At 37.9% G+C, this 27600-nt stretch overlaps 1 protein-coding gene across 10 annotated transcripts in view; it reads left to right on the plus strand.

Annotated features, from left to right (window-relative positions):
• The first annotated feature begins 205 nt into the window (after positions 1–205).
• The window catches only part of STAM (signal transducing adaptor molecule), a 37312-nt gene continuing 9917 nt past the window's right edge, over positions 206–27600 (plus strand). The window contains exons 1-13 of one of the 10 annotated variants that reach the window (XM_074865336.1): positions 695–1089; positions 1700–1779; positions 2018–2069; positions 3146–3237; positions 12229–12313; positions 18862–18937; positions 19025–19120; positions 19665–19811; positions 20082–20172; positions 22070–22262; positions 22593–22687; positions 23921–24009; positions 25719–25806. In XM_074865336.1, the coding sequence (XP_074721437.1) occupies positions 12246–12313; positions 18862–18937; positions 19025–19120; positions 19665–19811; positions 20082–20172; positions 22070–22262; positions 22593–22687; positions 23921–24009; positions 25719–25806 (943 nt within the window). In that variant the 5' untranslated portion in view covers positions 695–1089; positions 1700–1779; positions 2018–2069; positions 3146–3237; positions 12229–12245. Of the gene's footprint in view, positions 362–694; positions 1090–1699; positions 1780–2017; positions 2070–3145; positions 3238–7844; positions 7863–12228; positions 12314–18861; positions 18938–19024; positions 19121–19664; positions 19812–20081; positions 20173–22069; positions 22263–22592; positions 22688–23920; positions 24010–25718; positions 25807–27600 lie in introns of those variants that run through there. The other 9 variants (XM_074865383.1, XM_074865354.1, XM_074865345.1 and 6 more) reach the window with 9 other exon arrangements.

The following is a 27600-nucleotide window of genomic DNA, read 5'->3' on the forward strand; positions in this document are numbered from 1 at the left end:
GCCCGCCCGCCGAGCCCGGCGGGGTTTAGGCACAGCTCAGGCCGCGGGTGCCTGCAGCAAGGGCCTGCGGCGCCTTCGCTCCCCGGGCGGGGCGGGGGCTGGAGCCGGGGCCTGGCCGCGGTCTTCCCGGCGGTGGCGGCGCGGCCAGCCCCGGCTTCCCAGCATGCTGCGCGCGGGGGGCTGGCTCCCCGGCCCCGGGAGGAGGTGGCGGCGGAGGTACCCCGGGCGGGAGGAGGAGCCGCTGCCGCCGCCGCCGAGGGCTTCTCGCTCCGCCGCCGCGCTGCCGGGAGGGGTGGACGCGCCGCGCCCCCGCGCCCCGCGATGCCGCTCTTCGCCACCAACCCCTTCGATCAGGATGTGGGTGAGTGGCTTCCGCGGCGCCCAGGCCCGGCCTGGCCCGGCCTGGCCCTCCAGCCCGGCCTCCCCCTGAGGTAACCCCGCGGCCGGCCCTCCCTCCGACCCCGTTCCCGCTCCAGCCCGCCGCGGGCGGCCGACCCGCTCCTCCCGCAGCCCTCAGCCGCGGGGCTTGCTGGCGCCTGCCCGGCTTCGCCGGTGGTGGGGAGCCGGGGGCAGCAGCGGCGACCCCGCGGCCCGGCCGGGCCGGCGGTCACGGTGTGGCGGGGAGCGGCCGGGCCGGGGGCGCCTCCTGGCAGCGGGCGGCGGTGGCTGCGGCCTGGTCGGTGAGAGCGCGGGGGCTGCGGCGGGCCCTGCCTGGCTGCGAGGGGGGCGAGCACGGGGGTACCTGGGGGAGGCGAGCTGGCCTGCTCGGCAGGAGTAACGTTGCAGCATAGCAAAACACGTAGCGAGAAATGCTTGTGCTGGAGTGTTGCTGAAAGGATGAAAAGTATAAAGCACCATCTACAATTGCTTCACAGACGGGCATGAGAAAATTGTCAAAGCGTTTTGTATTCCGTGCTTTGAAGTGAATTCCTGTGGGAGCTTTCTTTTTCCCTTTCAAGTGAAACTTGTCGGTCAGTGATCAGGTTTCATCCTCACCTTGCTTGTTCCGAGGCCAAACTAGATGGAGAGGAAACGTCTGGCTTTTACTTGACAAAAGTTGTGCTTGATTCTGATGTGTCCAAACTGAAGGTAAAATAACACATAGGCAGTTAAAAATTCGTTTTGCACATCTGATTTGTGATTGTGTAATACAGTTTGTCTCCTACCTGCTGCTGATGTCTGTTTTACTTTGAGTGATAGAAACTTTGTCTGGGGACTTTTTCTCATACGTTGATAACTACCCCCCATGCCCACCCTAGGTTATTTTCTTGCGGCAGTGTAACATTGTTTTTTCTTGGCACAAATTTCTTTAGTAGCCTTATACTTGCTGTGTCTTTCAACTACAAATACATTGTTTCTTTCTTAATGTTTATCCAACTTTAGAAGTCAGGGCTCGAATTTAATTCTTCCAGCTCTTCAAAAAACCAACTCAGAGCTGTTTGAAAAGTATGTACCTTTGGGGGTGGAAGGGTTAATGCATAAACAAAGGACTGTAACACAAATTCTGCACGTATATGTTATCAGGAATTCTTAGTCCACTGCATCTTAAAGCATAACTTGCTTTTTATTTTGAACACTTAAGAACACTTTTCCGCTGAAGACTGCTCTTCAATTTATGATTTTCTTGGTGGCAGAGTTGACAATGACTTATTTTGAAAAGTAGTAAATAATTTTTCCTAATTGTTTTGCTGTCTTCTAGTGTAATTTGGCAGTTGAAAATGAGGAAGAGATTGCACTGCTTGCCAATTTTCCATGGACCATTAGAGGATTGAAACATTGGTAATATTATCTGTGAGATTGATTTGAACTAATAAGATTAAAAAGTGATAGCTGAGGTTCTGGCAAACGTTCACGTTTTCACTTCCTAAGGCTGCTGTCTAGCAGTGAAGAGCAGACTGCTTGAATGGGTTTCTCCAGAGCGAAGTCTGATAGATGTGCTTGTCAGCACTCTTAAGTTTCATAATGCAGGGTAGTAGCACCCAGCTGTTACTTCGGTGGTTTATTTGCTGTTTTCTAGGTGCAGAGGATGCCAACACCTTACCTACTGTGCTTGCTTAGTACAACCACCTGTAGGTATTTTTCAGAAGCGTTATTCTGCATACTTTATGAGCACAGGGAAATAACCACTCAATCCCAAGCTGTTTTTGGAAAAGCAGAGTGGGCAATGGGCTAATTTTCACCAGTAAACACAGCCTCTTTCCGTTGGCCCTTTTTGTGGTGTGCTAGGGGGACTGAAGGAGCAGCAGGCTATTCAGTTGGTGGCAGCCTACTTTCAGGAGCTTGCTGCCTTTATCCATCACTTAACTGGATTTGTGCCAGGGAGACGGGAATGATGAAGTCTCCCGGAAAGTGTCCCTGGGCCCTTCTTCCCCGAGGCCCCTTGGGAATGTGCTATTATCTGGATGAACTTCTTGGCAGGCTTCGTAAGATAACGTCAGCTGTAAAGTAACTTCTCATGTTCTCGGGAAACTTCCAAAAGTTGTCAAGCAGTAGTGTTATTTTTCAATTCTTTTTGCAGAGTGGAAGTTGAGTGCTCTGCTTTTGTTGTTGCCCAGCAAGAAAGTTTTCTTTTGAAAATCAGATTCCCGAAGGAGGAAGGCAGTCAAAAGCTATCCTTAATTTCACATCAATTTGGACATTGGTGTAGTTGGTAGTATTGCTGTGGTAGTTGTGCATTTTCATCTACTGGACAGTTAATCAGTACTGTGTAATAGTTGGAAATGATTTTGGAACCATTTAGGATGGTGGATTGCAGAGAACACATCTGGAACTAAGTTGTTTTCCACTGTTTTGAGGAGCATAAGTATCTCTAAGTTCAGAAGGAGAAATTTGTCAGTTTGTCTGGCCAGCCATCAGCATTTGGCTAGTTCTGTTAGCGTGCTCCTGCTGTGGAACCTGGTCATCCGTAATAGCTTACCATGTAGTGTCAACTTTGTAGAGAGATTTTGAGGGGTGCACCTCTTCTTTAGGCATGGTTGGCAAAAGAATGTTGTTTAAGATGACTGTTAAAGCATTCTTTAATATTATTAGTTTAAGCTGCCCAGAGATTTGAGGAGGTAAGCCATTGTTATTCTCAAAGAGTCCAAATCTCTGGATGAAGCCCAAATACTTCTTGTTTTCTGAACCCTCTTTTTACCATATTTAGGAATATTTCAACAGAAAGGGATGCTAATCAGTGGTGGAACAAGTTGATGTGGATTTTCACAATCAAGTCTGGGAGCCTTTGACAGTGTCCAAGTAAGGAACATAATATTGGAATTTAACAAAAGAAAAAGCCTTCAAGGCACTGGACTGCTGAGATTATAATTAAGAGCCTCTCATCCTCCATTTAAGGGGTTAGAATTAATGGTGTTCTTACTAGTTTGATGGGAAGTCTGTTTCTGCAATATTTCACAACCGTAATCATAAAATTACTCCCAGAGAATTGTTCCTGGGAAATGCAGGTTTAAATGTAAGTTTGATGCAGGCAAAATAATGGTGCAATGTGCTTTAAGAACCAAAAGACTGTCTGCTAATCTGTCATGACGGGCTAATTAGTAATGTAGCAGTGGTTAGGCTAGGTTTGATGAGCTTACTGCTGAAGCAGTTCTGAAGTGTCATTCAGATGTTATCTCAAGAATAAAATCTGTAACTCTGGACTTAATGTGGTGCATACTTTATTCTAACTTGATGTCAAGCATTGTAAACTTAATCTATATTGTAAGGAGAGAACTGGAAGAACTTTTTACTCCCTGCTGTAAGCTTAGTATTTCTGAAGTTTTATAAGCTGCAATGAATACAGGTTCTGGTATGAGTTGTCATAAAATCACACATGATATTAAGAGGGGGTGTTTAAAAAACATGGAGGTTTTTGCATGCTTTTTCTCACTTATGCACAGTAAGAGAGGAAGGCACTTCTTGGATTTGCTTTGGATGTTAGTCTAGTTCTCAGTGTAGCTGGTTTAAGGCACCACAGGCGTGGGAAGAAAGGAAAGATTCAGGCTTACTATTTACAGCAATAGGAAATTAAGCAGGTAGTTTAGTAATGTAGTAGAACTGCCAACCTGATACAACTTGCAATGATTTTTTCCACGTTTTATTAACTATAGTAGTTATTGACCATTTTATGCTTACGACTCTAGATGTTTAATAATATGCATGAATTACATATGATTGTACGTATGATCGGTGTATAGTCTGATGTTATTAGAATGTAAGAAATGTTTTGACCATGATTCACATGGTGCAATTTATTGTAATAAAATACTCTTGCTATTTTTAAACTCATTATTCTTTAGATTTATCCCCTTGGTTAGTCGACATCTTCAAAACCGTCCAGTTACATTTGTCTCTGAGCTGGGCTTTTATCTGTTTAGACCAGGTTTGCCAAAAGGAGGGAAAATTCTTGCAGAGGAGATTCTTGACCCCAGATAATTATGGAGACTGCAGACTGAGAGTTAACTTCTGGCTGCGAGGGAAGATGAATTCCAAGGACCAGTTCAGCTTGTCATGAGGCTGGTGCTTTTGCCCAAGTTGGCCTACTGCTTTTCTCAGCATTATTTTAGGGAGAAGGACATTAACTGTAAGCTAATAGATAGGCTGAGTAGAAAATGCATGGAAAAGGAGCTATAGCCACCTCCCCTTTCAGTTATTTGTAAATGTTTATGAAAGACAAGAACTTCTCACTGAAGATACCTTCAGTGAAAAATGGCAACACTGGTAGGATAAAAATGAGTGGAATACCCCTTCTGTGTAATAGTCAACAACAAAAAAATCTTTTCCAGTATCTCTTTCTGAAAATGAATCACCGGACTCTGAGTTCAACTGAGCAATTTGAAGCGAACATAGTATGTTCCACAGGCAAAGGAGTTTTTGTAGACTGTACTTTCCTGGTGATTATTTTTCTTTCCTCCCAGGGAAGAGATGTCATTTTTAAATGCTTCCCCTCATTTTATCTGTGACAGTGTGTATTATAATATTGAAATTCAGAAGAATCAAAGTAGTTCTCCAACATGTAAAATCTGTTCTTCTAGCTGATAAAAATAACACTGTATTTGTGAAAAGTTAAGTCTCTTGCTGATCTTCCTTCTGAAGTGCTGCTTTTACTATGGCTTGATTCGTGGCGCTCTGCAAATAGATCCTGGCACTTTTTATTAGTGTAACATGCCTGTGATGCACCTTGTTTACAGAGTAATCATCATCGTTCTCATATATCTCTAACGTGCTCACCTTCCTGCTTTGCTGTAATATTTCTGGGTGAAAGGTAATTTGAGTTCTGTGGATTTGCTAGGGTTTGCATAAGACTTCTAAGCATCTAAATTATTTTTCCCTGGCTTGTCTTACAGTTTTCAGCATTGTCTTGTCAGATCTCGAATCCTTTTGTCTTCATTCTGCTCAGCTTACTGAGTTGAACGATGTCTATCTTGGCTAAGCTGCCTCATGCGTGGTGAGATCCTACATAGCCTTCTGAGGGAAGGACTTGAGGTGGCCTCATGTCAGCTCAGTCACCGCTGCTTGCTTTGCCTTGGATCACCTACCAGTGCTTTCACAATACACCTTCCACAAGTGGTCCCATAAGGACTTTTTAGAAATACTGTAAATGGGGATACAGTTAAACTGAAGAAGTTGGTTAATAGCTTTACTGAAGTTAACGGTTCAACAGGGAATTCTAGTTTCTTTCTATGGTGACACGGCATGTTAGAGGTTATTTTCAGTCTTGTCTAAATGGAATCTGGTTGAACAGTGCAGTTCTGGGCATGCTAGTGAAATGCAGAGGGGTTAATATTAAAGCAGTGTTTTTTGTAGAAAGGGCCAACAAATGCATTTGTTCATTTTATTTGACAGACAAAAAGAGCAAAGTTAATTACTTTTAACTTCAGTGATGCGGAATGGTATGTAATCAGAATTTCTTGGTGAGTGACTGCAAAAAGGAAAATTTGCAATCAGTTTCAGTCTTTCAGGACTACTTAAACTATATTGAAGAGATGAAGTAGTTACATTTATGTTTTTACAATGCTTTGGAATTTTAGTATTTGCATTTATATAGAGAGCGAGAAAGTTATTTCTTTAGCCTTGGGAGGAAAACAAGACTTTCAGTGGGAGAGGGGGAGAGAAGGCTGAGAGGAAGTGTTGAATTTTTTGTTAATTCTGTGGTGTTTACATTGATACAGTGGATTTTTGAGGATTTTTAATCATGCTAGAAACTGGTTGTAATTTTACTCTGAGTGAAGATTTTCTTTGGACATTCTTTTGAAGACTTTCTGTAGCCATGTTTTTTTTTGTAACTTCAGTTACTGAGAACTTCAGTATTTCATTTTAGAGATGTGCAACTGGGGAAATGGAGTTATATCCGTGAATGGAATAAAAACGAATGCCAACTAGAATAGCTAACAACCTTAGTGAAGTAGAATATTCTGACAGTTTTTACTCATATTTGTTTTAACGGCTTCAAATCATGTACATTTTAAGTGTTGGGTTTGGGGGTGTTTTGATCTGTTTTTGTTATTTCTTGAAATCCTAGGTGGTTCTAACATCTTTGCAACTTTGTAGCATAAAAATAGCTTAGTTCTAAGCTTGTAATTTTTAAAAAATAAACTTCAGTAAAATCTAAAGCTTAGAAAGCTCAAACCTGCCAAGACTTCCCTCTAAAAATGTTGTTAGCAATGGCTAGTCTTTTTCTGCTTTAAGAAATGCATCATACTATTCACTGCAGTATCTGAACACTGATGAGAGTATTTACTCTTGCAAGATTCTAATAAAGCAGTAAAATGCTATTGGTAAGATGCAGAACTAAGGCAGAGGAATCAAGTGACTAGCACATATTTGCATGGAGAATCTGCAACAATATTTATATTTCTCTGACCAGCACCTAAACAGTCAACCACTAAGACTGGCAGTGGATTTTTTTCAGCATGTACTACATTTCTTCTGTTTAATAGTACTTTATAAATCTGATAAGTTTCTTTTAGGACAATTATGAATTATTTGAAAATTACTACTTTTTTTCTTCTGGGAAAAGTTTGCTTTTGTCTTAAAATGATCAACTACAGTTGTGTTTTGTATGTGATGGAGAACTTCAAAGAGAATCATAGTGCAAATATTTTTGCTTTGGTTATAATTTCTAAATAATGCACAAAACCAGGGGAGAAAACAGAATTTTATTGATGCTCCAAGTCTTCAGATTTGTGTAAATTGGAAGGAAATGGGGCTTCAACAAAATTTACTGAACTTTACAACAGAAGAAGGAGCTGGTTTATTTAGGTATCCCAAAAGAGCCCATGCAAGAGGCTGGGTACTTTTCACCACAACCAAAGTATAGGTAATGTAATTCATAGATTTAGATCTTTCTGGCCTGGCTTCTGATCAATAGGTGTAACACTGTCTCCTGGGTTTTTGGTACTGTATTTCAGTGAGACTAGGTGGCATTTATACTGAGGAATGGCATTCTCTTTAGAAGGCAGACGATGTTCAGGTTTGTATAAATGTTATTCAGAGGTTTAGTTGGAAAAAAAAGGATAGAAAATATGTTTGAAAGTATGATTTCAGCATCTAGGTATCTTATTTGAAGGAGATTATCTTCATTGAAAAAATTTGAAGATACAGACACAGCTGAGATTTCTATCAGAGGAGATGCATTTTGCATAAGACCACTTTCTCAATTATCTGTTTTAGACATGACGTATGGTTACTTTTGTGTGGTTGAAGTACCATTTCTAACTCAGGAGTTACGAAGCTGTGAATTGTTGGTTGCTGAAGGGTGTGTTGTAGGGAAGTACAACTAATGCTTACTTTATTCTTTTTTATGTTTTCCTAGGTATCTGTTTCTTTAGCTATAATACATATTAGAGACTGAATGTTGGACAAGAATGAGTTGATCTGGCTCGGTATGATTAGTGTTATGAGTACAGAAGAAGTATAAAGGGAGAAGAAGCTTAGCGATCCCACGCTCTACGCCTTGCAAAGCTGCTGAAAAATGTGATATGTTGGTTTTGTGTGTCTTGCTTTTGTTTTAGGAATTAAGTAAATTGCTGAAATTATTTAGAAAGGTATTCTTATGTTGTACAGAACCATTGTTGTTGTCAAAAGAAGCCATAGTTCTAAGTGTACTTTTCCTCTGAGGTGATGGCGCTTACCACTTTGTGTGTCTGTCTTTGTGGAATTAATTGGAAGAAAACAATTTTAAATAACTCCTAGAAAAATAAAGGTGGAAGTTGAAGACCTGTAATGAAGAAAAAAAAAAAAGCGGTCATACAATTTAAAAATTACTAATTATAGTCTGAGGTGACGTAAGATGTTATAGTCTTGCACTGGTTAAAGTTACTTTGTTAATTTGTAGGCCTTGCTTGTGCTAGGAAAACAATGCCTTAGATTTGAGTGACATAGCTTTATGGGAAAGAGCTGTTTCGGAAAACCAGAGACAAAGTTCAATCATGTATAAGTCTGTCACGTAGCCCTGTTTTGCTTTGTGTTTGACATAGCATTAATAAGTTTTAAAGAACTCTGATTTCATGAAGGAGCCAGAGCTGTCTTTACAAGTTGTTTTAGTAAAGTCTGAAATGTTATCTGATCCTGGCTTGGCATTCACCAAGTTGAATAAGATTTTATAGCAATGATGAGGTGGAGGGATAGGGTCTGAAGTAAACACTAATATTGCTGTGGCAGATTTATTTTTGATCAGAGATAGAAGATAAAGAACATTTCTTGTTTAAGTTATCTCTATCTGCTGTGCTAACCTACCCTAAGATTTTAAATACAAATGTCTGTTTTTTCCCTCCCTATCAAAGTCCATTTTGGTACTAAGATAGAGTCTGACAGTGACATGTCAGTGGTACCTGAAGGTACCAGTAGGATGCCAGCTGTTAGTCAGGGTAAGCAAGTACTGAATGCACATAAAGTTTTTCTTTGGCTGTGAATGCGTGCCTCACATAAGAAGAGAGCCCATTCATGGGTTTTAGGTGAGAATAGTGTAAGTAATTTAACTTAAGTAGCTTTAAGTCATAATTTTGTCTACAGAACACTGATGCAACATAGGAATTTTGACAAAGTGTCTTTATTGCTCCTGTTCCCAGAGTGGTGAAAGGTGATAGTCACTCGCTAATACTCTGAGGGAGATAGTGGCCTTTTTTGTAGGCAGTCAGTGTCAGATAGTGTACCACTAACATTCACAGTATGCCATTAACTTTTAACAGCCCTTGTTTGAGACAGAATTTAACTGAAAATCAAGGCAATTTTTTTCCTCATGTCTTACGATTAATAATTTTATTATCTAAGGGAATTAATGAATGCTTGTTACTACAGAAGACAAAGTACACAATGAAACTGGATCTCAGACTGAAGTTTGGTAAGAAGCTAGCTAGTGTTTGTTAGTGGAGGAGATATCCTGACTAATAAGGGGGAAGGCATTGCAAGCAAGTCGCAGTTTTTATACAGGACTAAGTTCAAGTTCCAAGAAGGAATGTAGCCGTGATAGAACACTTGTAGTTGTACTCATGGATAAATTTGCAAAATATTCTCATTGAGAATTAAAATAAAGGTTGTAATTGATGTGGTTGATATGGATCAAGGATTTCATCAATCACCATCTTATTTGTAGTTTTAGCCAAACTATTTAAATTAACATAAGCCACAGTTTGTTACCTTAAAACATTAAGCACGCATTAGTTTACTTTTTGGTTTGTAAAAGTTGTAACTGATTGCCATGCCATTTCTCTCTGATGATGTCTTGAGGCAAGAAGGATCAGTTGTTGCCAAAAGTACAGACAACTGTCTGTTATGTGGAATAATGGAAAAGGCCAAAGTTTCAGTTCCACTGGACTGCTCAGCTCTCTTTTGAAGGATGTGGTAAGTGAAGTACAGCATTAAGCATGAGTGAGTGGTGTAGGTTTGCGAGGCTGCATGTGAGCTCTGAGCCTGGTGGGCACTTAAGGCTGTGGAGAGCACGGTGCAGACATACTCTGGCTGGAGTTGGTCCAGCTCCAGCAGAACTGACAATGAACTGAAACAGGGCAGTCCTGGAAGTAAACTGCCTCCATGCGGTCTGTTTTGTGTGTTTCTGAACTGTGCTTATCAGCTGTTTTCAGTATTAGGAATGCAGTGTAGGCAACTCAGGCTCTGTGTTTCAAGAAAGCGGTTATGATGCTTCAGAGTTGAGGCTGGCTTTGGTAGCAGTACAGCTGCTGTTCTCGTGGACCGTGACTACAGAAGTCTGTCCTGGCCTGTGATGGCTCTGTGCAAGACATTCAGTTCAGGTGTCTTACCATGTGTGGCACAAGTATTCTGCCTACAGATGACTGAGAGCTGGCTATGTTAAAACAATAACAAGGAGAAGTACAATGCATGGTTCTGCTATGGGTTTTTCCTTGCCTTCCCTCCCCACCCCCCCTTCACCATCTTGCTTGTATTTATAAGGTATCCCCAACTAAATAATTGAATTCTGGAGTAATGAAACAATGTGAATTGAAATAAGCGGAGTACGGGCTCATTTCTCTGTTCTGATGTTTTGGCGTTGGTATGCTGAGTGGATTCTGCCGCTATGGTGTTCCTCTCTATTTTTGCTTCACAGCTGACGTTTCCTTTATGAACAAGATGTAAAAATCAAGAATTTCTCTGATTGTTAGCTATACTAGTCCTAAGCATGATTTGGAAAAATAGTAGACTGAAAGAAAAATAAAGTGGTTGGTTGATCAGCTGGTGTATCTTAGTGCTAGATGTTAGCATGGTGTCTACCCGGAATTTTTCATGTTTTTATTGATTATGACTATCTTTTGTAATCAACTAAGTTTTCTGATTCAGTTTAGAGAGAAGAGGCAGTGCTCTCTTACTTTATTTGAGAGGACATACAGAATTGTAACTAACTTCCACTTAGGATTTCCCAATGCTGCTTTGTTGTTTTCCTTGCATCAGACAGTACAACTGATGTGTTATAATTCTGCTTGTATATGGCAGTGTTTTTTTGCTCGGAAATACCTCGAGAACATGTAACTATAGAGCTTTGCTCAGCTGCATTTTTGTTCTGAATTAAGAAACTAATTAAGTGTAACCTACTTCAACTTGTAGGACAGAGAAATTCATTCATAAAGACAAGCCATCAATTTTGGGATGAATAATTCCTTGTAACTTTTGGGGATTAGATGTTTTGCTTTGTCTTTCTCCTCTCTGCAGCCTTTCAAGTGCTAATATGGATAATGAATTTTTCCTGGCAGATAAATTTTTATAAGAAATTTTTGTGCTTTTTCATAAAACTAAGTAGTCCGAGACATTTCCTGAGGGATGGTACTCATTGTTGAGGCATATTTTGTGTTTTGTATATTAAGAGGTGAATATTAGATGAAACAGAGGTAGGAAACAAAGTCTGTGCACTATTTTGTGCCCATTCTCCTCTGCTTGGTGAATAATGGAAACTGCTTTTGCATTCCCTTATGGTCTCCAGCCCTGATCTGGTCTATCAGTGTTTAGATAATCTTCCATTCAGATGCAGTGTAAGGCTCGGTTTCCTTTAACACTTTTATTTATCATTATTCTCTGTGTACCTAAGCTTTTCTGGGGGATAAATAGGGAGGGAGTGTCTATTTTTCTTCTGTGGAATCTATTTCTTCCACCTACCTTCTCTATTTCTTTACTCTTCAGCAGGGACTCTGCTTGTCCTAGTCAAAGGATTTGGAGGAAAGAGTCCCAATGGCTTCTATGAGATTAGCTTTGGTTTAGCAGTCTCCATAGCTGAAAGAGACAGTGGAATATATCGTCCAAAGCAGAGATGAGAATGGGAAGATAGAAGTTTAGTGATTATTAATAAATTGTTGAATCCCCCTTGCTGAATTGTAATACATAGAAAGGAAATGCAAGACACAGCAGTTTAGCATCCGAGGAAGTGGTAAATGTGGTTGTACCTGACTTTGCAAACAGTGAACCAGTGCTTTGGGTATTCATATCCTATGAAACTTTATAGTTCCAAATGGAAAAAAAAAATCTATTGGTAGCTGTACTACTTTTGTCATATTCTGGATGTATCTTTATTATGTGAGAAAACAACCCCAAAATATATATTTGCTTATGAGTTTAAACTCATGGCCACAAGTGAACATTCAAAAATTAAAAAGAATTAGGTATAACAGTTTAAATATTTATTAAATAAAGGGATTTGTCATGCATTTAACAATATACAAAGAGGTAATATTGCAACATCTTTGTTGACAATTTTGTTAATTTTTTTTTTAAATTTGTATTTTGATTTACTTATGCTTTATTCGTCAGAGAAAGCAACCAGTGAGATGAACACTGCAGAGGACTGGGGCCTCATCTTAGACATCTGTGACAAAGTTGGACAGTCACGCACAGGGTAAGTGACTTTAGAAATTTCCTCCCCAAACTTTTAAAATACTGTTATTTCAGTCTGATACTCAGATAAGAGGAATGAAATTTTTGTTATCTTTTATAGACTTTTGCAACAGCTCGGTGTAACTTAAATTTATTACACGTAAAAGGAAAATGTATGGATTTTCTGCTCAAATATTTTGCATTTCTTCCTTTGGAGATACCGATGTGTTAAAATTAGGACTTATGTACAGCAGCTTTTCACCAGTGTAACAGGATAAATAAACTGGTATGTTTTAGCACTGTCACTGTAAACCCAGGAGACTCCATTAGGGATTTTTGTTACAGAATCATAATCTAGGCTGGAAGTGACCTCCAGAGGTCATCTAGTCCAACCGCCCCAACTAGAAACAGGTCTAATTAGATCAGGTTGCTCAGGACCATGTCGTGTCTTGAATGCCTCCAAGGTCAGAGTTTCCACAACTTCTATGGGCAATATGTTTCAGCATTTAACTACCCTCACAGTAAGTAAATAAATAAATAATCTTGCAATCTGATTGCAATCTTCCCTGTTCCAATTTGCCTGTTGCATCTTGCCCTATGACCGTGCTGCTCTAAGAAAGAGTCTGGCTGCCTCTCCTGTGTATTCTCTGATTAATTAGTTGTAGAAAGTCCCCTCTTAGTATGCTCTTCTCAAAACTGAAAGCAGCTCTTCATCTCTCCTTGTATGTGACTCTCCTCTGACCATCCTGGCAGCCCTCCCTTGGACTTACTGCAGTGCATAGATATCCTTCTTGCACACAGCCCCAAACTGGACAAAGTACTCCACATGGAATCTTACAAGTGCAGAATGGAGGGGAAGGATCATTTCTCTGGCCCTGCTGGCTGTGCTGACCATTTGTTTGACCCAGGATGCGGTTGGTTGTCTTTGCCAGGCTGCACTGCTGATATGTCGCGCAATAGAACCTGCAGATTCTTTCCTGTGGAGCTGCTTTTTAGGTGGTCAGCTCCTGGCCTTTGCTGGTTCAGACCATCAGAAATGCAACACCTTGCCCTTGCTCTTGTTGAACTCAATGAAGTTCTAGTCTATCCATCTCTCTAGCCTGTCCAGGTCTCTCTGAATAATAGCCCTGCCCTTCAGTATACCAATTGCTTCCCTGCAATTTGCTGTTGTCAGTGAAGTTGCTGAGAGTGCACTGCCTCCCATCACTCAGGTTATTAGTGAAGATATTTAACAGTGTTGGTCCCAGCAGAGATCCCTGAGACCCCATTAGTTACTGCCTACTAGCTGGAATTTGCAGCACTGATGAAAACTCTTTGAGCTTAGGAGGCCAGACATTTTTCCACCCACATTATCCTTTTATCCAGCCAATATTTCACCAGCTGAGCGATAAGGAGACTGTATGAGCTTCAACTGTATGTTGAAACTTTGCGAAACCCAAGGTATAAAGCATCTGCTGCCCTTCCCTTGTGCTCACTACCAGACACTAGTGTCTGTCACAGAAAGCAACAAGGTTCTGTGTTTCTTCCCTTTCTTTTGAGAAGCTATTCTCTGACATCAGGGCTTTGGTAAATGTACATTTTGAAAATGTGATATTAAATTAAACACATCTTAATATGGGCTAGTAATGCTTCCATTATTGATTCTTTACTGAGCTCTCTCATAGAATTTATGCATGCACTCATTTTTTGGACACGAAAAGTAAAAGTATAATTTGAGTTAACAAATAAAAAATACAGTTTAAAGACATTATTTCAATGTATCTATAGTGTAGTTAGAATTAGGCTTTGGAAATGTTTTAAATACATCTTCTCCAAACATTCCCTGTAACAATTCAGACAAGGAATAGCCTCAAAAAGAGAGTTTTGACATTGCTGCTGTTTAGTGAAAGTCTTCTCTGAGTAAAACTCTTGTAAAACTGCGGGAAACAGTATGAAATGCCAGAGAGAAAATTCTCACTTGGGACTTTTGTTCCAAAGGACAGGTTTGCAAATAAGTTTATTCCTTGGGATTAGAGATGGTCTCTAGAGGGGTACTTATAAATATCATGGCATATTGAGACTTCTGGGCTGTTGCGTGTAACTGTAGTTAAGATAACAGCTGGCAAGTTGTTAATAATGTTTCATATTAGTCTGTGTATGTAAAGCTGCATTTCTGCTCCTTTAGCATGTTGATGCTGAGCCTGTAACAATATTATTAAAGGCTTCAGTGTGCTATTTAATCACTGACAACATTTCCACAGGCAAGATTTAGTCTCACAGCAATTTAGCCTGAACAGTGTTCAAATGTATGTAGCTGCAAGAGATGGATGCTTGGGAGTTCAGGCAAAGCTAGAGATCTTCTGGTAACGTGCAGATAAATTTCTCTGGGACAGCTGGAATTTCTGTTATGATTTATGGGTTTTGTTGGTTTTGGGGTTTTGTTGGTTTTGCTTTTTTTTTTTTTTTTTTAAATAAAACACTTGTTTTATCGTGGCTGTGACTTGAACCTTTGTAATATTTACCCTGCTTGTAATAGGCTGCCAGTTGACTCATTGCTTAAATTCAGATTCTGTTAAAACTTGATGATAGTGGGTTTTCTTTGTTTTGATGGATTATGTCATGCCATTGCAAGGTAAAGCAAGACAAAGTTCCCCATTAAGAAGTTTAAATCAGATATGCTATGCTGTTTGAAATTCTCCTGCAGTTTAAGTTCCCGTGGCAAGGATGCTAGTCTTCTTAACCAGGATCTGCTGTAATCTTTTAACCAATTCTGGTCCAGCACAAGCTGTCAGTTACTGTTCTTGACAGAAGTTTAGTTTATAAAAATCTCTGGTTTATGGGGTTTCTTTGTAACAGTCTTTAAGCTCCATTGCATGCCTGCAGCATTTTAGATGTAGATCACCTTACACCTGAAGTCACAGTAGACTGGGATTATGCTTCATGAAGTGGCACTTTTTGTCCCATAGTGCTACATGACAAATATTCTTATTTAGGTCTGCCAGCAACTTGTTTGCATCCAGAGTTATCGTTAGAAACCTGTTCTGCTACAAAGGTGCTATGTTTTCTCTTAAGATGAATTAGTTACAGTTCAGTAACAGAATTGCTGCTGTTAATTTTTACATTGCAATACCTTGGTTACAGAGAATCGCCAATAGCTAAAAATTTTATCTTTCTTTCCTTAATCCAACCAACTAAAACAGCTTTCACCAAGTTGGAATTCTGCTGCATCTCTCTGACTATTTTCTCTCTTTTGTGAATTTCAAAATTTAGTTGGTTAGACTCGATGCCAAAATTTTCATAGAAAACACTGGAAGGGCAGTAAATTCAGTAATAGTTTTAATAATATGCCTTTTTTACAATAGCATATATAAAGTATTGCCATATGTAGTGTGGAATTAACTTGATACTTTCTGCATGTTTCGCATATCAGGTTCTTAAGATGATCTAAAGTTTGTCTAATTATGAGACAACATGTTTTTTTAATCTCTCAATTTGCAGCTGCATATTGTTTGCATCCCATTTTTGGGAATATTGGTAGTTCAATGAGCAAGTTGCCTTTTCAACATGGAAACATAATTAAAACAAAGGTTTTACCAATAGAGGCAATCTTTTTTTCTGTTTTTATTCAACATTATTGAAAACTTGTTTATTTTTAAAAAATTTATTATATTTGCCTGGCATTTTAAATCATCTGACTACAGGAAAGGTGTAGATTTTTGCATAGTGTTGGTTTTCTGCAATTAAAATGCTTACACAACTGAATCTATATCAGCTCTGGTGAAACAACATTTTAAAATTTGAATGATTCATTAAGTGGAATAAAAGGGAAAATTAAAGGTCACAGATGGTATAGTTTAGCATGAAGTGCCCCCACCCCACCGGCCCTTCCTTAGTCAGTTTAGTGCTAGCCAGTTCCGAAGTCTAATTCTGTTTGCATTTGGCTTTGAGATGATTGTACCTTTTGTATTAACTTAATGAGACATATCAGTCTTTATGTCTGAAACTACTACAACTTCATTTTTTCTCCAGAAGAGTTACTTAATAAAAATGATGGCTGAAAAATAATAAAGTCAGTGACTGGGGGAAGACACCCGTGATTGAGAAAATAGAAATGCTCATTGCAGCACTCTATTGGGGGTGGGTATTGAGAAATTGTCATTGAGAAATGGTTTGTCTGTATTGCTGCTTGCCTAACTTTGTCCCGATTCCTTGTGGATTAATCACTGCCTCAGTGAGTCAGTATTCTGGTTAGCTGATCCTTCTTTGACTGTTTTTGTGCCTGTTCATACAAGAGAGGACAGTAAAATTGCTTACTTGATAGTCTTCCAAACTAAGTTGTGTTGGGTAAGTTGGGGGTGGGGGGGTGGGGGGGAAACAAAACCAATCTCAGTAGCACTTTATAGAGTCATTGCAGTGTGTATCTAACAGGCTGACAGCTTGTTTCTAAAGGAGCAAGGAGGAAAACTGAGTTACATGTGAAGTCTTGAGCCCCACAGTCAGTTACCTTGGACTGTAAATGAATAGTAAATTCCTGAAAATATATGAAAAGTTTTGTGCAGAGTAGTATTTTAGATTCCAATTACTGTTAATTTTGTCTTTGTTAAATAAAATATAATCAAATACACTATTTTTTACTCTCTAAAACTAAACCTGAAATTTATTGTGAATTTTTGTGATATATTAGTATATAATACCATAGCTTCTATTGCATCTTGTCCTATTTTACCCCTTATGATTTGTTATTCCCACTCATTCCGCTGCCTCTGAAATTTTGATTGTAGAATCATTGGTGCACAACTGTCATCTGGTATTTGTGTAGCATGGTCTGGAGAGATGCCTAATAAATAGAATTCTGTTCTCATGGGGTACATGCCTTCCTTCTGATTTCTGTATAGTGCTTCTCATAATTTACAAACTAAATTGTATGATAAATTAATTTGAAGTAAAAATAAGAATTACAGTTCTGTCTAGAATAGGGATTCTTTGTGTGACTAAACATTGGTAAGCCTGGATTACTTTTTTTTTTGGTGTAGAAGTAATCAGAAGATTTTTTTTAAACATTTGAGAATGTTAAAACATTAACACTCAAATATTGATCATTTCTGTTGAATATATGAGAAAACAGGGGTTTTTTTTTAAGGTGTGTTTGTGAATTACTGAAGGGTTTCTTGTTTTTTTAACCTTTTCAAAGTTGTACTTGATATGTGGAAGATCATTTGGTTTTGAGGCTTTCTTGTTACTTTATTACTTTTTAATAAGGTTTTGGATTCCTTAAAAAAATCTTAGGCTAGTGGTTCTCTTCCTGAACTGCTAAGCTCTTGATCCTGCATCCTCCCTTTATAAATACTGGCTTAACTATTAATGGACATGCATTTTTTGGTGCTTGCACTCATATCACATTGATAGTCCTACTCATAAATTGTTAAAAAAAGCAGTTATTTCTGAAAATTTTAACATGGATTCTTTCTCAATTAAAGTGAACATATGAGAAGTCTTGGATAATTAATAGATAACAGGCAGTGCTTGCCTTATAGCCTTCATTTGTAATAATTGGTTATATGAAGGTATACATTAAGTGATATGTAGTCTTGCAGTGTGACAGCATTTTCTAGAATTAGTACTACTAAATGAGGTGGACATTTCTGTAAAATGTAGACATTGCCAAATATAGTATAGCCAAGCAGTGGTGTAACTTATACCTAAGTTTCATGTTAGTTCTTGGATATCAGTTCAACAGAAAAATAATTCTGCTTCCAACAAGAACAGTTACTACAAATATTCCAGAAATGCATAAAATCTCTCAGTTTAAACTTACTTTCATTTTCCCTCTTTCCTTACTTACCCTCTTCCAGGGCTATTCAACAGATAATGCTTGTACACCAATGATAATTCCTACCCCAGCCTTGCTCAGCCTTCCACCATCTTTAAAGACAGAACAAAATAACAGAAAGTCACACAGATTTTATTATGCTAAACTGTGTCTGAAACTCCTATTCAAATTCTTTCTTAAATTTCCTTTTCACATTATTTCTATCTACCACAACATAGGTAAGACTTGAATTCTGTATTTAACTGTTTTGAAACTTTGATGTAAAATGACTAACAATTTTTTTAGCATTTGTTGGTTCATTGCATATCTTATTTATAAATGTTATTCTGTAGATTAAGAGACCCTGAGGAATGTAATGGTGGTAATTAAAAAAAAAAAATAGCAAAAGGGTGTTTGTAATCGGTATGTAAGCAAATGTTCTTAGATATGTGTGCAAAATACAGAGGAGTAGTAAGTGCATGGACTACAGAGAATTACAGTTCTCTAAGGGATTTTTTTATCTTTCTGGAGTATTTACAGTAATTCTCACTAACTACAAAAGGTAATGTAAGTTACTGAAGAGTTTTGATAACTGAGAAAGCTAACAATCTTACAGATAGAAATGGCTACAACTGTTAATGGTGTTTATTTTTTTTAATGTTGCACTTACAAGCTACTGAAAAATTTACTGATGATGTTCGGGAGAGCTTGTTTGTTAACCATGCATTGTCATGTGCACAGTAGGAAACTACATGGTTTTAAATCTGTCTTGTGTTTTTTAGACCTAAGGACTGTCTCCGCTCTATTATGAAGAGAGTGAACCATAAAGATCCCCATGTTGCAATGCAAGCATTAACAGTAGGTTCTTTTTAATTTAGTACTTTTCATACCTCAAAAGTTATATTGCAAAAATTCTTCTCTGAGTTTTGATCTTTCGTTCTTTAGCTTCTAGGAGCATGTGTATCAAACTGTGGTAAAATCTTTCATCTAGAAGTCTGTTCAAGAGATTTTGCCAGTGAAGTAAGCAACGTGTTGAATAAGGTAATGTATTGCATTGATACATACAATTCATAGAAAAGGTAAATCAGACAGAGAATTGGGGTAATCTGAAAGCGGAATGGAGTCTACCTTTGGAAGGCTGGAAATTTGGTGGCAGAGGGAAAGATACAAGGTTACTGGGAAGACTCTGCCTGTGGAAGGAACTTCCTGAATGCCACTTCACACTACAGTTGCCTATGTATTCTGTTCAGAGGAGGTGGGGTGTTAATTTATAAATATACAAAATAATTTTCATGTTAAATAACAGCAATGAAACACTAAACACAGATTTGTTGATACAGAAATAACACAGGGCTTTATATAACTTTGTTTTACTCTATTTTGGGCCTAGTACATATTGCATTAGTACAAACACAATGCTGGTGTACTATTCTCCCTTTTTAATAAAGATATCCCTTAGTGATACGCTTGACTTCAAAACAAAGTGTCTGTACAGTTTATATTGATAGTAACATGAAATTATTTGAAATGAAGGAATTAAGAACCGATTCCTACGTTATTTAACTAGTTTCTACTGTGCTTGCAGGGTCATCCAAAAGTTTGTGAAAAGCTGAAAGCCCTTATGGTGGAATGGACTGATGAATTCAAGAATGACCCACAGCTTAGTTTAATATCTGCTATGATAAAAAATCTTAAGGAGCAAGGAGTTACCTTCCCAGCTATTGGTTCACAGGTATATTAAATTGTGTTTTTTCTTAAAGGGTATCACAAATTCTTTTTATCCTCAGTTCTGTATTTTACAGTTTGTAGTCTTGAATTCTATATAAGGTTTGGCAAACAAAACAAAATCTTTCTTGTCTTAATAAAACATTCCTTTGAGCGGTGAAATGCTGTGATTTACTTTAGATTTTTATATTGCAGATGAATACAAATCAAAATGGTGAACTTAATGCATTGTCAGTTTTTTGTTGAATTAATTTTTACATCTTTTGCTTTTGGCTAGGCTGCTGAACAGGCAAAAGCAAGTCCAGCTCTAGTTGCCAAAGATCCTGGTACAGTAGCCAACAAAAAGGAAGAGGAGGATTTAGCTAAAGGTGAGTGTGTTTGCTTGCTGACCTGATGAATATATTGGTAAATATCAAATAAATCAGGAACAAATGTTTTGCTTCCTTCCTCTATGTGAATAGTATATTTATGGATTGTGGTTATGTTTTCTATTCCTTTCTTTTTGTACCCTTCCTGGAGGGTTACAGATTTAAAACTATTCTATGGGTAAAAAATACAAAAAAAAAAATCCTCATTTTTACTTTTTTTCCCTTGCCAAACCTAAACAACACAGTAAAAAAATCTGCAAAATCTCATGTTAAGGACATGCTCCACTATGGAAATGTTTGATACAAGTTCCGCACTTGGATTTTCCTCTTCCTGGGGCAAGTAAAGCACATTCATTTGCAATTTAAACATTTGATGGAAGGAGAAAATAAGGATTATACTATAAATTGCATGCAAAGTATTTTGGGTTATACTACTTTCAACTTTTATTCCTTTGAACATTGCTTCTGTAGCATACTTTAAGGCTTTGATTGCTGCGAGCATAAGTGACTGTTAAATGTTTCACTGCAGTCCCACTATACAAGACTAGGGTGGTTTCTTATGATTTACTGTTGTACTAAGGTATATTTAAAGGTCATTTAATGATCCTATACCAGACATGCATGAAGTGTTATTCTTAGAGTGGTTTGATCTTTATGGTCTAGATGCTGTTTTTCGAGGTCAAACTTCAACAATGTAAAGGCATCAAATGTTAGCCCGTGTGCATAGTACGGCTTTGGGCTTAAAGTTCTAACAATGGCTGTTCACTATATGAGTGAAGTTCTTGTGCTAGTAGTTGGTGGATGCTTGCAGTATATCATCTTTGATAGAATTTTTTTTGTTTAGCTGTTATCTAATGTAACACTGATCTATTTAAATTGTCATTAACCCATGTGTATATGTTACTGATGATTTCTTCAGCAGTTGACCCACCAAATTCTACTTTTAAAGGGATCTGTGTTTCAAAGATTCATATTCTGCATAGGTTCTCTAATGTTTGCTGTCTTGTTTTTTGTGTCCTGCTCTGTCCCTTCTTAAACATGATAATTTTTTTACAAGCTTGGAGGAGTTTAATATGTGAAACCTTTCAGCTCAGTCAAGTTTAACTGAAAATGACCAGGAAATGTAAAATTATTCAAGGAATGACAGGGAGAGAAAAGGAATGGACAAAATTTTGCTTGTCTAAACAAAAATCGTTTTCTTAATTATGAATTAAGGAGGCACTTTTTTACTGTGAGAGTGACTGAGCACTGGCACAGTTTGCCCAGGGAGGTTGTGGCGTCTCCACCCTTGGAGATATTCAAAAGCCATCTGGACATAGTCCTGGGCAGCCAGCTCTAGGTGACCCTGCTTGAGCAGGGGATTGGGCAAGATGACTCTCCAGAGGTGCCTTCCAACCTCAGCCAATCTGTGTGATTCTCTGAATCTGTGAATCCAGGCTGAAGACTCCTGATCTAACAGAGAAACAGTGTCTACCTGAACAGCTGTATCTTTTTAATGTTTCAGGCAATCTGGAAAAGTTCAGCATCATGTATATGCTAGTAAGAATGTAAATACTTTAGATCAGTTCAAAGTAATAACAATAATATAATAATATTATATAACAAATATATAATAATATAATAATAAAAAATGGATGACTTTACTGAGTTATACCATTTGTGCTTAAGTACTATTTATTCATCCTGTGTTGAAAGCCTCAGTAAATCTATGGGCAGAATTGTGCTCTCTAGTTGTAAAACATCTTTTTTTTTAACCATTATTTCTGTGTGAAAGACAGAAGTTGATTATGATGCAACAGGAATGGAATTATACTAAAAGTTTTCATAGAGTTAAATGTTTGTATCATTCAACCCATTTTTATACAAAATTTTCATGTGAATAACTCTTCTTTTGTAGCTATTGAACTGTCACTAAAAGAACAAAGGCAACAGCAAACAACTCTTTCCAGTTTGTATCCGAGCACCTCAAGCCTTTTAACAAATCACAAACATGAGGGCCGAAAGGTTCGTGCAATCTATGATTTTGAGGCTGCTGAAGACAACGAATTAACTTTTAAAGCTGGAGAACTTATAACTATCCTTGATGACAGGTAACTGATATAGAATGCCTACTAGAAGTATATCAGACTGTAAAAATCAATAGGGAATAATCGTGTCTTCTATGTAGAAGCAAACATTGGAATACAATTGCAATAAAATATATTTACATGTTAAATACTTTATCTTCTAGATTTTTTACATACAAATCTAATTGCACAAAGATTCTTGTATAAAGATTTCTGTGTGTATACAAATGGTATTTATGTACAAGTAATATAAATGCCTTGTACAGTGCAATTCTTAGGAAAATTCCATGTGAGTATGGGTTTTTTAATGTATGGGGTTTTTATTTTTATTTTTTTAATTTTTTTTATCTTTAGTGATCCAAATTGGTGGAAAGGTGAAACTCATCAGGGTATAGGATTATTTCCATCTAATTTTGTAACAGCTGATCTTTCTGCTGAGCCAGAAATGAGTAAGTAAGATTACATTTATATATATATATGTTAAGCCTTGCCATGGCCCAAGGGATATTTCTGTAGTGATTTACTTTCCCTATTTCCTTTTCCTTATGTTAGAGTTCAACTGCAAATTAATGGGATACTCAAAGTAAAACTGAGGAGCCCTTGCTGTGCTCTCACAAACAACAGTTGCAGCTTTATGTGTCAGATCAAGGGTGCCCAAACTGGCATCTGCTGAAAAACATGATGCTGTCTGCTGCTGGCTTTGTCAGTAGCTCCTTGAGACTCATTTAACAACTCCACTGACACCTAGGTAAATGTAGACAACAGCAGTTTTGTTCCAAATTGCCTTTTTGCTTGGTTGCAATGGTACATATCTAATCAAGGTGAAACTGAAGGCCCCCAGGGCAGGTAGGAGTTGGAGACAGATTACCACTGTTTAAACAATTCAAGAAACCTACATACTGTAGGTATGTATGTGTGCTTAATGGAAGGAGGGTTTTTTTCTGCATACTGGTTATCTTCTTGTATCTACTTACATTAGTCTAACCTACTCTAAATATTTAATAAAAATATTAAATATTAGACAAGATTTTAAGATTCTAGAATTGATTTCTGTAAATCTGATGAATTTGCAAGGTTACTCTCCTGTGATATCAAGATGAGTGTGTCAAAGGTATAAGCAGGTCAGCAGAATTACATGCTGTAGGAGTCATCTGTTCTATATTAAGACTGATAGGAGTAGTATGATAAGAGTAGTATTTGGCAGTTTTTTTGTTGTGGCTTCCACTGCAGAAAGGAATAGTAAAACTTGAGAACTTTCGATTCTATACTTTGCTCTGGAGAAGGGAAGGTTCCAGTTTGTCATAGATGTTTTCTCTATAACCTGACTCATTAGCTCTATTTCTTCCAATCGCTCTCTCAAGTCTGTTTTCCTGATGACTTATTAATAAGCATGCTATGTGCAGGGAGACTATGATAAAGACATTTACTTGCTAAAACATGTTTCTATTGACATTGAGTGAACTGATGTCTTTTTTTATGCAATTTATAAATTTGTTTAAGAAACTTGTCTAAATCTATGGAGATGGTTTTGGCCTTCAAATGTCAACAAAATACTAATTTTTAAAATTTTCACAGTAAATGTTTCAAATGCAAAGAATGTAGGCAACATGCTAGCTGTATAACATGTCATTATTTTGTTTATTTTCATTTTATAAAATAAAATCTGCCTGTTTATCTTATAGTGAAAGCTGAGAAGAAAACAGTGCAGTTCAGTGATGAAGTTCAAGTAGAGACAATAGAACCTGAGCCTGAACCAGTTTATATCGATGAAGTAAGCATGATAAAAGCACTGATTTTCAACTGCTGGTACATTTAAATATGTGATGTTTAACCCTTTCATCCTATACTTCAAAACCAATTTGAAATATCAAGAGAACATAATCAAAAGAGAATGGGAAGGCAAAGTTGATAAAATTAAAAAAAAAACAAACCCACAACCTGCAGTATTCTTTGTTCATGTGTCTTGAAGTTCTTAGGAATTTCTGAAACTGAATTTGGAAACTGCATTCCATTTAGGGCCCTACTCCAGGATTGTGCAACTGTTCACCTCGAAATTAGAAGCTTGGTGTGCAGTGACACGTTTGCTTTCAAGTTTTGCATTAAGTACTTCAGGATACCTCAGACATACCCATCTTGAATGCTGTCTTAGATTTATTTCCAGTATAACCACCACTGTTTTCCCCCAGTATGAAAGATCTCTTTCTTTCTCTGAAAACTGTGAGCTTTTTGTTGCTCTGTAAGTAATATAGTAAGATTTGCACAATCTCACTGCAGTGATTCTGCAAGGTTCCCAGGAACTCTCAGCCCAGGATGTTTTTCCCCTGCCCTCTTTTTTTTTTTTTCTTCCCCCCCGCCCCCTCCCTCCCAGGCGTCTTAGAATTGTTCTCTTCAGAATTTTTCCCTTTCTCTCTCACAACCTTCCATTTCTTTCTCAGCTAGGGTTCTGTCATTGTTTTTTGACATGAAAAATCAGTTACTGCCTTCCTAAAGTCCTATTTAATGCCTTCCTCAAATACTCTTCCTCCCAAGAGATATTAGTTTGTAATCTACTGAAATAGCTTATCTTAGGCCTGCCTTGAGGTGCCTTCCAGCTTTTGTCTTCTGTGATTCCATGTCAGTTTGTGTTTTAGTGTCTTGTTTTGTTTTTAAAATTACCATAGTATAATTTTTAAGGAAGTAGTTAATTTGGCTTCTTCCTGCCTTTCCTGGGGTTAAGGAGGAAAAAGCATGGATTTATTTTCCACTTTGATACAACCTATATAACTCTGGACTGTTAAAGGCTATTTATTTGATAGCATTCAGATAAAAAGTGATTTTTAATCATTTACATGTAATGTTTGGTGAAGCAGTATAGTTCACTCCAAGGCATACTTTTCAAAGAGTTTATGCCTGTTCATTTTCTGCCCTTTGGTATTTTCATAAATGGGTTGCACTTAAACTGGTTAATCAAGGATGACTTATTCTGAAGGCAACCATACAACCTCTCCAAACATCATCTTAAAAAAACCCTTTCATATATATTAGTAATGACTTTGCTCATGTGCTGATAGGCCTCATACACTTACAAAATGCAGGATAGTTTTTCAGTGAATTTAGTTTCAAGCACCCATTTCTTTTTAAAGTACTCTCTCAATGTGTTCTGTCAAAACATTTCCACTAATCCCACTAGGTGGTGGTATTGCCTATGTAATAACTAGAATGGAAAAACAAACTGCTCAGGAAATACTGTTTAGAAGGACTTCTAGGAATAAAAGGGTATTCTGCATTCCACTTGTTATTAACAACTTTTATTATTTGGCTTTTCCTTGTTCAAGCATATTCATTCCTGTAAAGTAGCATATTTTCTTAAAGTTAATCTAGGTGATTTCTAAGTCCCAAAAGATCCAAATAGCTGTTGTAAATAGCTGCTTTAATTTACAATCCTGAAAGTGTTAATTCTTCTCCCCCACATATGCCCTAATTATACCATTTGTGTTGTAGGATAAAATGGACCAACTGTTGCAGATGTTACAAAGTGCAGATCCATCTGATGACCAGCCAGACCTCCCAGAACTGCTTCATCTTGAGAGTAAGAAAACCTCATGGTTTTTTTTTTGTTGTTGTTGTTTTCCTCTCTAATAATTACCTATATTGAAAACTAAAAATTGAAACTAAGCTGAAACTGCTTCAGCTTTATGTGCACATCACAAGCACGCCTGAGGAAAAGTGTCTGAGCTCTAATTATCTTTACTCTTTCTGTTTCCCACATCTAAGAGACCAAAGTGCAAAATTTTAACTTAAAACAAGCCCACTCCTCTCTCAAGAAAACTATATTCTATATTCTTTTTCTTTTCAAGACCCAGGAATACTTAATTCAATCTTATTTATCCTTTTTTTTTTTTTTCCTTTCCTTCATAGAATAGCACAGTATGAGTTGCAAAAGGAGTGTAAGGAAGATTCCATGAGAGGAAACAGAAATACTGCTGAGGCTTAGAATAGACCTCTGGGTGTCCTGCATGCCTTTCACTTGCATGTGTATTTCTATAGGACTCTAATATTAACAAATACTTTATAGAATGCTACAAATTAGACTCGTCCTTTAGATTCAAATTATTCAGACTACCTCTTCAAAGGGGCATTGTAGACCGTTCTACCTGGGTCGATAGATGCACCAAAATTTTTGGAAGGGAACTTTGGAGAAGGAAGTAAAGAAACTTACTGATTGTGAGACAGAACATTGGCTTAAACTGACAATTCGGATAGGACCAGACTTTGTTAAGAAAATGGCAGATTCCAGATCTATCTAGAAGTTAATCAGGAAAAAGTGCATGAGCTTGTAGCTCTTGGATATCTCCTATCTTTCCACACCCATCTCGTTCATCATATCTGTAAATGAATCCTGTTTTAGGAGCTGCACATCAGTGACATGTCCGCATGTTTTCTAGTTCCACTAAAGCTAAAGGCAGGTAAAAAGAAACATGAAGGGGTTTATTCTTTCAAGTACCAAATATAGCTGTAGAGACTATTGTCTAAGAAGCAGATTGCCTATGTCTGGTCCAGGACAGAGGCAAAGAAATTAAAGGTATGCTTGTCAACCAACCTCCAGCTATGGCTTACATTAAGATCTCTTGTCAAAACACATTGGGAGATTATTAGAACAATGCTGAATTTTATATTAACCTGGTGGAACTGCTTCTAGAATCTGAAAGCTGTGGTGTAGTCAGATGGTTGCTCCCCAGCTGCCTACAACAGTGCTTGCCAGACATATGGCTGCGTATAGTTCTACAATGCCATATTCAAGACTACTTGTACACTCAAGTAGGCCTTGGGTAGCTACTATTTTTGGCATAGATTATAGGAATTTTGTTATAGATGTGTGTTGGATCTTTGGATCTTGGGTTCCTCCCAGTGGTGTCAGGTGCTTGATCAACATTTGGCAAAAAACCACTTCATTTTCTCCTGCCATCCAGATGTCCAGTCACAAATGTCTTTAAATTGGAGAGCTCATCACCACACTTCCAGGAGACTAGGGTTTGTGGTTGGCAGAAGTGCAGTCATCATGTTACCTTACAGACATCTAAGCAATCCTTTTCATGCCTTTTACAGCACTTTGTGTTATATGTAAAAATAGGCTGAACTTACACCAGGTTTTACATCCTTTCCCAGCATTTCTGCCAATGTATTACTGCTCCCAGGCTCAGAGAAGCAGATGGGTGCTTTCATACAACTCCTCTTTCACCTGGAGTTGCCTTCAAGGAACACATCAGTTATACTGTTTCACCTGTCAAGGCCCAGAGGCTTTCAGCCCCTTCTGCATCTCTAATTTGGGAAAACTGGGAGTGAAGACAGTATTCTAGAGCTGCTTATAATGCATTTAGGCCAT

Source organism: Strix uralensis, chromosome 1 (assembly GCF_047716275.1).
Source record: "Strix uralensis isolate ZFMK-TIS-50842 chromosome 1, bStrUra1, whole genome shotgun sequence".
In the NCBI taxonomy this organism is placed as follows: domain Eukaryota; kingdom Metazoa; phylum Chordata; class Aves; order Strigiformes; family Strigidae; genus Strix; species Strix uralensis.